At 41.0% G+C, this 12,375-nt stretch overlaps 1 protein-coding gene across 2 annotated transcripts; it reads right to left on the bottom strand.

The window, feature by feature from the left end:
- Positions 1-672: 672 nt before the first annotated feature.
- On the bottom strand, positions 673-10,068 carry si:dkey-33i11.1 (B-cell receptor CD22). 2 transcript variants are annotated; one of them, XM_018684129.2, is made up of 19 exons: positions 9,442-10,068; positions 9,268-9,333; positions 8,316-8,414; positions 8,010-8,121; positions 7,761-7,906; positions 7,553-7,673; positions 7,326-7,462; positions 6,973-7,095; positions 6,621-6,767; positions 6,160-6,265; positions 5,706-5,869; positions 5,098-5,247; positions 4,768-4,899; positions 3,163-3,244; positions 2,847-2,895; positions 2,516-2,602; positions 2,280-2,413; positions 1,723-1,835; positions 673-1,585 (listed from the first exon to the last, which is right to left on the bottom strand). In XM_018684129.2, the coding sequence occupies exons 2-18, from the start codon at positions 9,314-9,316 to the stop codon at positions 1,733-1,735; spliced, it is 1,941 nt and encodes a 646-aa protein (XP_018539645.1). In that variant the 5' UTR covers positions 9,317-9,333; positions 9,442-10,068; the 3' UTR covers positions 673-1,585; positions 1,723-1,732. The 2 variants fall into 2 exon arrangements, with proteins under 2 accessions (XP_018539645.1, XP_018539637.1); XM_018684121.2 differs by having other exon boundaries at positions 1,719-1,835; positions 9,442-10,067.
- Positions 10,069-12,375: the final 2,307 nt, after the last annotated feature.

The following is a 12,375-nucleotide window of genomic DNA, read 5'->3' as shown; positions in this document are numbered from 1 at the left end:
AACTGTGGGTCCTAATAGATGACTGCACTGAATATTTCCAGTGCAGCTCCAAATCAAGAGAGGAAGTGTTGCAACTAGTAGAATAGTACATGCAACGGTACATAATGACACATTCATTGCACCAAACATTTCCTCTGCATCAAGGGCATCAGACAGGGCAACATTACATGAAATTAAATCTATGCTTTAGTAACTGATATAATATCATAATATTGAGTGATATGTAATGCAAGAGCCTTGTGGTGGACTGGCAATCTTTCCAGGGTTTACCCTGCCTCTCACCCAATGTCAGCTGGGATAGACTCCAGCCCCCCGTGACCCTTACAGATAAGAGGTATAGGTAATGGATGGAGGTAATGCAAGAAAAGGGTTGAGGTCTCAAGATATGTCATGACAAATACAAATAGGTATTTTGGTTATTGTGTGGTTGTTTTTCTTTGCACATTTAACCAGCAGACCTATAACCCTAATGTCAGTCAGTGTCATTTTGAAATTGCCAAAATTTATTTCACAAAGTTGGCGAGATCATCTAAGAAACCAGGACTGAAATATGGACAATAAAACAACAACAAACCAACATATTGCTCAGTTTACTGAGATGGTCAGTGTCATTTTGGAAATTTCAACCCACAGTCCTACAGCTGTAATGATGAAATAGTCACAGCTTATTGTACAATTTGGTTCGGTAAGTGATGATCAAGTTTGTATTGTATTGTATGTTTGAGTAATGGCTGCTGTAGTGCAATGAGGATCTGTGGGGCAGACTGTTTAAAATGGGAAGGTAATGTGAGACATCCTAATTTTTAATCTCCTACAAAAAAATGTGACACACATACAAGTTATAACATTTTTTGGTTTCATTTTTCTTTAGTGTAACAAATTACAGGATGTAATCTGCATTATTGCTGGCTTAGCTGATACTACATATAAATGCAAAGACTTATTTAATGGAAGCAAGCTGTATAAACTGAATAAATGTTGCAGTATCAGCAATCAGAACAAGCCTGTTGAATACAGTGAGGAAATTAATGTTCCAAATATTGCATACTCTTCAGAGATGTACGTTTTTTTCCACTATCACGTTTAATACCACACTGTCAATTTATTGGAGACAGTTATGATTGAATACAAACAATTATTACTTTTCAATAGTCTGAGGATGCAAAGGTTAATGCAACAACCAGTCATATTGTGCCATCTACATATTCTTGGTAGCAAATTTCAGTGTCAAGCATCAACTGAAAAGCAACAGTACTTACAGCCTGTACTATGGATAAGAATGCAAATGTTACTGTTCCTTTTTTCTATTTACTTAGCCACTTTCACTTCATCAGATGTCATACTGTGGGGAGATGCATATAAAAAACAGGAAAGACAAGCAGCACGGTGCAGATGCAGAACTCCCAGTCAGCAGCAGGACCACATGAAGCCTTCGTGGTCGGAAGAACTATGGAGAACATGTCTCACCCAGAACAGTGTAAGGCATCTTTAGAGCTCACAAGGAGTAGTTTCTGGTTTCCACAGTCCTCTCTTGGCGAGCGGAAGCAAAGTGACTGGTTCACAGGAGGGCTGATGTGTTGTTCAGCTGAGGAGGAAAATAGGAAAGGGCTGTGGTGAACAGTAGAAGAGATTAGAAGTAAGAACAGAAACATGAGCAGCCTTTAAACAGAACACAACTGAATACAAATTACTGGATTAAAAATTGGACAAAATTGTACCTGCCTCCTTGTGTTCAGTGGCGAGGCTGGGGCAGTAAGGTGTAAACAACTTTGGAGGAGTCCTTTGGTTTTTTATCACCACCTAGTGGCAGGCTGTGGACCTGCACCTGGTCAGAACTGAACCAACATCAACAATGAACAGAAACCACATTAGCTCATCTGGACATCTGACTCAGATTATATCATAAACAGAGATATTTTTTTGTGAGTCAAAAACCGGGATGAGAGATTTATTGCTGTCTCACAAACAGAAGAAGGTGCCGAAGATCGCAGGGGTGAGAGTAAGGAGAGGAGGAATGAAACAGACCAAAGAGAGGGTGATGACAGGAGAATAAAGAAGAAAGCAAGATGAAGAAGGGATGAAGAAGCCAGTGTGGTAGTAAAATAAAATTTGCAAGACATGAAACAGTAGATTGCTGCTGTGGTCAACAGATCCGCGGGGAACAGATGGTGTAGACGGGAGACAGAAAATGACAGAGATGGAAAATGAAACAGCCAGACAGGGGGATGTGACAGAGAGAGAAGAGAAGGGAAAGTGACAGAAAATGGTGTGTACTGTACCTGGACAACTTGGAGTAGTGGACGGTGATGTAATTAGGGGCGGGCTTGCAGGTTTCAACTTCTGTGACTGGTGGAGCATCCTTTAGAGGAACAATGGAGGGGTGGGAGCTGTCACTTAAGTCCTCTGGCTCTTCCTACACACACACACACACACATATATATAAAAAATGTGTAATATGTTGTAAATTTTTTCCACAGTCAGATGAGACTGTCATATTAAGAACTGAGTTGCTCACCGGTATGTCGGACATCTTGCCCTTTCTCACTGGGAGAGTCTGTTGGGCTGACTCATAGAAGATGGTGTCAGCTGTCACTGATGGACGCTGGGGTCACACACACACAAACACACACATGCGCAAAAAAAAGGGAAACAAGGAACGAGGGAAAGAGTAAAATAAAGTATCATAATTGCACATCATAGACAACAGCAAATATCCTGACTTTATGTTGGATTATTATTAATTAAAGAATTAAAAGCAGTTTTGGACCGTCAGCTACAGGATCAATGCTGAAGATGTTGAGTAATTTCAAGACTAATGAAAAATAATTACGCAATCATTACTGTACCTTGTTTGCTACTTCCACTGACTCCATGTCCACTCTGTGCATGTTCTTACTGTGAAGACACAGGGACGATTATCAAACAATAAACAAGTGATAACTCCTACCACAAAATTAATGCAATTAAACCACAAAGCAGGCTCAGCCTCCTGCAAAAATCTGCAAAAGAAACAACAAAGTCATGCTGAATTCAGAAATAAGCTATAAAGTTTAAAGCTTTTTTATTTTCCTCCTGAACACAGGACAAAAAAATGATGTGTAAGACTACAGAAATAGCCTACTGAGCAGTGAGTAAACAGAAGTGTACAGTACTTCCTGTCACCTGATCATAATGGCCACAGTGAGAGTGATGAGTCCAGCAGACACACCCACAGCTGATGCCAAGGCAATGACTTTAAGACGACCTGCCAGTGGAAGGATAACAAAGGTTATCAGCATGACCACTAACATGAAGTAAAAAGAGGAAATGATGGATGGATGAGAGACAACGTGACACGAACAAAAATAGAAGTGCAACAAGCTAAAAGAAAGCAGTAAATGTAAAAGTGGAAACAGAGAAAGTAAGGAACGGGAAAAAGAAGTGTGCATCATCTTGCAGCTGTCTAGACTTGAGACTTGTGTTTCCAGTTCTGATTTCCAAACCTAACTCCACTTCTTCAGCTGTCTAGACTCAAATAGTAGTTTTCCACAACACCTCATCACCTCCTCCTCTCTCCTCATATTGAGAGGGCTTTACATGACTCACCGTGACTCACAGAAAAACAGCCAGGAATCGTGAGACCATACACAATGAAGACCAGAGCCCGGACCTCACGCTGTGATAGTGACAGGGAGGTTTCATCACTCATCAGCTTAAACTCAGAAACTTATCTAAACACCCCTTGTGCCATAATCTCATAGAAACACTTGAAACTCTGTTTTTCTCATTGATGTAAAAATGGGGGCTGGGGTGTTTCACCAAGGTCATTGGTGACACCTCATCTCCTCCAATGCACTCCTAAAAGTGACGGTGGCATACATTATGACTTAGAAGAAGAGACGACAGTAAATGCAGCTGAGTGTTAGGGAACAGCTGTCAGCAGAGATGAACCACTACAGACTGAGAGTGAATGTAACTCTAGACAACACCTTCGTATGTTGTTCAGGCCGAACTAATGAAGGTCATCACATAAAATATTCCATTGCAATTTTTTTTGTCTCAAAGGTTACACTGCTTTGAAACAGTGGTCTTCTTACTAGATTTGAAAAACCTGCAGTTTTTTGCTGCCAGTTTATATAACAATAATAGTAGTGATTCAGAATGTGACTGCTTTGTTATCTACAGATTGTAGATGTAGATGTAGACAGTATTGAGAAATTATTTTTTATGAAAATCTTCTGATGTGCACAGGGCATATTAATTACATTACTTCAACAGTAGAAGGCTGGTCAGAATCATCAGAACAACTTAGTTATCATGTGCAGCCACTGAGCATCATGGCTGAATTCAGAATTAAAAGGATGTTAAGTGTGAACCTATTTAAAATCTATTTAAAGGGTGTCAGAGAATGGTCCATAAAGTTTAGTTGCTAAATTAATTTAAGAAAACAGTTTGGTGTTTGAGTTTACACTCAGATCCACAAATGCAAATGTCATGGTGGTGCAACAAGAAAAGTGGGAGAGCGGTTTCTAAAATCAAGTTTCACCCTGTAGGGACCATGAATGTTTGTACAGGATCCCATAACCATCCAATAGAGGTACAGTATTTCAGTCTAGGCCAGAGGGTTGGACTGACCAACCGACAAACAAACTGCTGCTAGTGTGGCTAGAATTAAAAATAAATAAAACAAAAAAATACTTTCTCTCTCTTTATTTTAACCAAACACAAAAACAGACTGACAAGAAGTCTGAAAGATGAAGAAATAACCATGCATCAATCTTTGTGTACCTCTGACTCGGACAGTGAGGACAGGAGAGCTGTGGGCTCCGATTCGATTCCTGGCCTCACAGTAGTACTGACCGCTCTCTCCGGGGCCGACCTCTGAGAAGGTGAAAACGGGACCTGACTTGGTTCCCCATGCTGCATGATGGAGCACAGAAATTGAGAAGATCCATTTATTGTGTCAGATACAGATCAGACAGATGCGTAGATAAACAGAACAGGTGCACAAAGTGCATGAGGTTTTACTGACTACAAATATTTTACCGCAGAGAGAGTTGAATATTGATGACTTTGTAATGTTAACCTTGAGTGGAATCACATTTTTAGGATGCTAACATTGTACAGAGCCCCCGTCCAGAGCTAAGCGATGCCATGTGAAGTTGTCCACTGCTGGGTTGGCCTGACTGCTGCAGGTCAAAGTCAGCGGTCGGCCAGCGTCCACCACACTGGAGGGACGAGCCAGAACTGAAGTGTTCTTAGGAGGATCTGGAAGAGAAAGAAAGTTAGAGAAAAGAAACAGGGGTTGGAGTGAAGTGAGTTTGTTGAATCTCCCATGGTCAAATGTGTTTCCTAGTCTGATTTCAGTGTGTTAATTTATTGTTTAACACAGACATAGATATAAGCAAGTTAGATAATTGGTGAAAGAATGATCTCTCCAGGACAGAATCAGGACATACAGGGGAAGAAGAGGAAGCTATGAAAACAGGCAGGAAAAGAAGGAATGAAACTTTAGATGTATTGATGTACAGAAGAAGGAGAGGTTGGCCAGTACTGATCTGACAATGTTCCCAACATTGTCACAGAGTCATATGGCTGTATAAATATGTCAGTATTAGTACTGATAACAAATATTGGGGTCAGATGTTTCAGGCAAATGCAGCTCTGATATAAAAAGTTATGATCTAGAACATGTCATACACACATACAACTCAACCAATACTTACAGAGTACAGTGAGAGTCGCAACAGGGGAGGTTTGGTATCCTAAAGGGTTCGATGTTGTGCAGTAGTACTGACCAGCGTGGTGAGCACGCACTGATGCGAATGTCAGGTTCTGAAATGTTCCTTTAGCTAACACCTGATCACCAAGGATACGATACCAAGCGTACCTGTGGGAGAGAGGGTGATGAAGATGATGATGATAAAAATGATTTATAGGACTTGGAATGCAGTATAATTTTTTAATAATTAGACTGATAATGCTGGATTTTGTTTCAGTGAAGAAATATGAATCTATATCTTTTATTCAAATTGTCCTCATTTGCAAAAAACTTAAAGGACAGTGAAAGTTTGAATTGAAATAATCCCAGTATGGTGACAAAAGAGCAAAAACACTTACAAGGACCAGGATAAGAATTTTTTTTTTTTAACAGATTGACTCTCAGTTGATTCCTCATACCTGCTAGCAGGAGGGTTGGCGTGGCTCACACAGCTCAGGTTTACATATGAACCTTCTCTGATGTCACCTCGAGGACTCACCAGCACATGTGTGTTCTTTGGAGAGACTAAACAGGCAGACAGAGAAAAAAACAGGGGCATCATGATGACATTATGGACATTTTACTATCACACTGACCACCAACAGTCCTTTGAAGTGAACAAAAGCGTAATGGAGGCACTGGTGTCCATATACCGTGCAGGGTGGCTGATATCTCAAGACTGTAGACTCAGCTAAGACAGATTTAGTCGTACATCCAGACCTAATATAGGTTTGTAAAGTTTGTAAAGTTGAACAGATGTTTTTTACATTCAAAATTTTACTTTGATGTAAGCAGGTAGTTTTGATTCTAAAGTGTGCGAGTGTTTGACATGGAGACAAAGACTGTCTGTGATACTAATGAAAATGTGCAACAGACTTACAAGTGACATTGAGCAGCAGTGGTTTGGAGCGGTCTGTTCCCAGTGAGTTACGAGCTACACAGAAGTACTCTCCTCTGTCTGTATATTTGAGCTGGGACAGACGGAGCTGAGGCCTGAAACTGTCTGGGATGCTGCCACTCTCCATGTCTTCAGAGCAGACAAAGACACACATGCAGATGAGCATACACATGACTTTATGTTACAGCATAATCCAAACACCTTCTGTGTATGCATGAAATATCTACACACTGCACTTGATTTTTTTTTCCTCAAAAGCTACTTTGATTCTTGAAAACAGTTAGTGTAGTTATCATGTGGTGTGTCTCAGAAAACACACTACACTGTCCTGTACCTTTAAACCATGCAAAGCTCTCCACAGGCGGAGCTGCATCACTACTGCAGGTGAGAGTGACCGACCCCCCCTCAGACACCTCCCCTGCAGGAAAGACTGCTATAGAGGTGGAGTGAGGACCATCTGGAGGAGGAGAGAGAGAGAGAATGAGAGACAGAGAGAAAACAAGAGAGAGAGAGAGAGAAAGGGAAGAAATAGAAATAAAGAGCCCAGAAGAAAGGAGAGTGGAGCTGAAATAATGCAAAATGTAAATACATTGTTTTTCCTGCAGGCATGATAACATGTTATAACATGAACATGTATCCTGAAAACCTCCTGTTTTGGTTAGGTTGGTTGGTTCATTGATTACTCACGTCCCAGGGCCAGGGTGAGGGATGGAGACTGTACATTCTGTGGTGGTATTGGTCGACAGGTGTATGCTCCAGCATGTTGCAGGTCAAATCTGTTGATGATCATCCATTTCTCATAAGAGCCAAGGTTTAGTCCAGTCCTGTGTGCAGTGTATCACATCATAACTGCAATGTTGTATATAAAAACCAATGTTTTTCATTTGACTTGAATGACATATACACTTACACACCTGTAGAGTGCAAGGCTCCTTCCTGGAGCAGCACATCCTCTGGCCTGGCAGCCGACAAACACTGTCTCTCCGAAGCCAAACATGTTGGCGGGCCTGGCTGGATGCACCTGGACCTGCAGGTCTGAAATACACACAGAGATTTGCACACACACAAAACCACAGGCCGAGTGAGACCAGTGCCTGTTGCTTTCGGTTTGTATGAACCTACCTGTCACATCGAGAGTGATGGTGTCAGGGGAGGTCCATCTGCCCAGTGGCTGGTCTGTCTCAAACCTGAAGTGATACTGACCCGCATCACTGAGCTTCACACCCCGAATCTGGACTGAACAACTGGAGTAGCTGCCCCCGATGTAGCTGAAATTCAGGATTAAATGATCATACCTTATTTCTAATTCATGTTCATTTTCAAAACCATTGCTTGATTTCAAAACATTCGTCATATCTGTGTTTCTCCCACCGTGTGCGTCCGCGGTATGACAGGCTGATCTGGTTTGTGTCGGTGTGGTGGGTGAACTCCCTGCGACCTTCCGCAGACACACGGAACCACATGACTCGCTTCACAGTGTGGCCTTTTGAGTTCAAGAACACCAGAACAAAACTGTGCAAGAGGATTTGGCTCTTGGAGCTTTGATACGATATATCTGATTTGCTGTATTTTGAGCATTTTAAAGCTTTATTATTATCATAGATCATTTAAATTAAAAATAGAATATTTAATACCCAATAACTAAGAGGGAGGAAGTTTTATAGGTTGCTTTTATACCTGATGGGTAGTCATAACGGCAGGGCAGAGTGACAGTTGTTCCTGCCCATACACAGATCTCCCTCCTTGAAAATGACACACTCCACCTGCTCTGGATACCTGCCCACACACACACACACACAAACAGGTGTAATGATTTAAAGGTGAAAACATATAAAATCATAAACTGGATATGCAAGAAATACAAACACAAAGAGAACTTAAAAAAAAAAAAGGCCATATAAATCAGCACCAAAAACAAGAAGCTCATGCAAGGTTCACCAAGCTGAATAGCAATACACACTCAGCTTGTCTTTTCACACTTTTTCATCATCTGCACTAATGTTTTTATTGAGCTCAGATTCCCCACTGAATTAGCATCTACTGGCTTTTATATCCACAAATTGCTTTCCATATAAAATAAAGCACAATGTAGGTTTAGGGAATACATATTTGGAAACTAAAAGAAGTGTAAATTTCAACGGCCCACAAGTCAGATTTTTCCTTCCATGTGGCTCCTCAGAGGAAAACTTGTCAAACCACAGCTCTGCTCAGCTCAGAGAGTGACACATAAAATTGAAGCAGTGTGAATGAGCCTTGATGTGAAGTCCTGGTGTCATCCTGTGCTGCTAACTGCCTTCCTGGCTGACTACCTTGCACAAAAGGCAATCAATACTTATAAATAACCTGAGCGTAAAGGCAAGGGCACCTGGCTACAGAACCTTATGTGCATAATGGCTCCAATAAGTCAGTCATTCACGTTTTTAAACTGAAATTTGTTTTTCAGTATGTGTGACACATTTTTGATATAAAAATCTGGAATAAAATACAAATAGCAACAATTAAAGAGCCTGCCAGGTCATCTATCATCCTTTAAAGTAATAAAAATACACATAAAAACTTGTTCAGTCAGGTTTTACACCTCATGATGAAAAAAGTACAGATTTCTGAGATATTTTGGTGTTTTTCTTACCTGGTAAAGCTGTGAGGATGGTGCTCATAACTAATGCACCTGCCAACATCTCCGCTGACACGAGCTCTGTAATGTCACCGGAGAAGGAGAAAAGCACAGGGAGACCGAGGGGTGAATAATATTAACATTTATCAGGATAAACATCATCCAGCTGATTAAACATGAAGCACTCACCTCTTAAAATATCTTCATTCACCTCAGCCAGTCAAACAGAGTGAGACTTGTGGGATGTGTGCGACCCAGACAGCGATGGAAGTGATTTTTATAGCGATGACAGTCGCATGGTGATCAGAATCGAGTGGTATGAGGTGAGCGGAGGAGTGGAAAGGGCAGAAGGAGGAGGATGAAGGAGAGGAAGTATACACAGGTTTTTAAAGTAACTTCAGCTACCACCTCATCCTCCATCTTTGGAGCTGTTTCTATTTTCACTTTTTCTTACTTCTCCTTTTGTGAGCCTGTGACTGTTTTAAGGTCATTGCCTTGATGACTCTGATTTCCTTCTTCATGTTGCTGTGAAAATGTGACATCCTTGTGATCATGTTGCTTTCACAACTGACTCTTTTAATTGGACTTGAATAACCTGTAGTCTCCTGACACAGAAAATAGAGAGAAGTGCAGTAAAATATGAGCATGAGGAGAACAGAGAGGAGTTTAAATATGTACTGAACACACACAACAGAGTGAAATGTCTGCTGGTGGTTTGTTTATTCGTCTATCTATCAGGAAAATAATCAATGATATAAACCAACACATGTCAAGTCCTTATCTGCGTACTAGCTAATTATGACCATTAGTTACATTTTACTCTTAGGCAACCTCTTGTAGCCACAGTAACAATGACAGGAGCAAAGCAGGAAGTCAGATGAAGTAGCATAGTGAGTGATAAAGTCAGTGTTAGGAGGAGGTTGGAATGGATGGATCAACAAAACTTTCACACTGTTGACCATTGTTTGGTTCCCTTGTGAAACCAACAGTATATGGTGCTTCTTTTAAGCCTAACTGTATGTTTATTTTTGTGAGCATGATGACTGGTACGCCTGCTGCTATTGGGGAGGAGAGGGCCATATCAGAGGGTAAGAACAAACAACCTAAATGGTTCTTCAGGTTGGAATATTTGTTGAGTTGTTAACACCACACTGACATTTATCAGCAGTTGCTTATTTACACACAACACACAATGAGTAACACTAGCATTCATGCAGTCATGTTTCTGGCCAAACACAAGTCCAGTACTCTCTCTCCTGTTAGCTTGTAAGGATATTGCTGTTGCTTAAGGTAATGATCCAGTCATAGTGACACTTTTAACATCCCGTTGTTCATATAAAAATACTGATTGCTGCAGCTTTAACTAAATGATCAGGATCTTCAACGATCAAATTTATGGCATTTCAAAAGTGAGTCAGTCTTCACTTTACTCTGACACAACGCTGGTGCAAATTTAGACTGTCAAGATTTGACTGATGTGTTAAATCAGTCATGTTTATCTGTTAAAAAGACAGACATGTATGGTTCATTTGAGAAATGAATTAAGGCCTGTTGGCGTACATTAATAGACATAAGTCAAGCAGACAGACTCAGCAGCCCAGATGTCCTCTCATCCACTGCTCTAATTGAGAATTGTTGGCACTGAAAACTGCCCACAACCAGACGTGGGGAGGTTCGAGACCTCTCAGTCAACTGTGTCCACTTAGCCTGATGAGTCTAAATGACTTTAACATCCTACCCTGCCACAACTTGGCCAATAGATGTCAGTTTAGCGTCACGACTCGGCCAATTGGCTACTTACCCGAGCTTTGACCCAGGAATAATGATGATGTACAGTTTAACATTTCAGTCAATCTCTGTTCACAGGCATCCAAGTAGAAGAAAGAAGGGGGAGTTAACTTGGAAGTTTCAGAGATGATATCTTGATCTACATCTGGAAATGAACGCTGACATTTTACTTATTAGCCAACTGATCTAAGATGACGGAGGGGGCAATATAAGGGATCAGGACTGAAGTTAGGACACACGGAGGTATATCCAATTTATATCCTGCGAGATGTTAGGATTTGCAGGCCTCTTTGGTTGGTCTTCACATAAAACAACAGAATTATTAGTGGTTTTAATGAGTATAATGATAATAGCTGCATTTCTTTTCATTTGGGTCCTGAAAAAATAAAAATACTATTTCGTACAAGAGGTCTGCATTATGTCTAGTGGGGAAAATGAGCTTGACTTTGAACTACAACCCTAATAAGGAACAGAAATTCTCTGGTTGGGAAAGTTACCTTCAAAATATAATCAAAATCCTCAGGATATGAGGTTAAATGAACAATATATTCCAGTTCACAGATTGCTAGGTTGGATTATGGGTTGGGACCCAAAATGGGTCGCAGGCCCTCCTGTAGTGGGTCTCCACATGACAAGAAGTCTTGTATGATTTAATGATCCTGGATCCCGGGGGGGGGGAAAAAGTCATTTTGGTCCCAGGCAGAAAAGTTTTAAGAACTTATACTGTTTTTTCTCTTCCAAATACTGTCTGCATTATGTAGAGTAAGAAGAGTGGTGGGCTTTGAGCTTAACCTGTAACCACAGAATGACTTCAAAAGGATCACGGCACACTAATAGGTCAAAGCCTGATGTAATCTTAATCAAAAACAGACTGGACTAAACGAATGAAGAGAAACAGATGGATGGAGCTAGATTAAGTGTGACTGACCACAAACAGAGAGAGAAAGAGGGTGAGAGAGGGAGAATTGAGAAAGTTTGAAGGGGAAGGTAGGAGGGAGGGGGGCATCGGGGGGGACAAAAACATGATGAGGTAAGGTTCCTAAGGAGGAAAGAAAGAAAGGTGGGACAGGAAAAGGAGGAGAAATAAGAGAAGGAAAAGGTTTAAAAGTAGATAAGTGTTAGATTTGTCAAAGAAATTGAAAAAAAAAAGTGTGAGAAGGAGCAATAGACAAATGTATGACAGAGTATCCAACCTTACGGTAGGGAAGGTATCCATCCACTGACCGCAGCCTCCAGGCCAGATGAAGTGTGACCGTCTGGTGGTCAGACTGGACCTGAAGATTTTCCGCTGTTGCAAAACACTTCCTGCCTGCTGTTTTCATGTAATGTGACCGC

The sequence above is a fragment of the Lates calcarifer genome, linkage group LG15 (assembly GCF_001640805.2).
Source record: "Lates calcarifer isolate ASB-BC8 linkage group LG15, TLL_Latcal_v3, whole genome shotgun sequence".
Taxonomy (NCBI): domain Eukaryota; kingdom Metazoa; phylum Chordata; class Actinopteri; family Centropomidae; genus Lates; species Lates calcarifer.
This window is presented reverse-complemented; position numbering and strand designations above follow the sequence as displayed.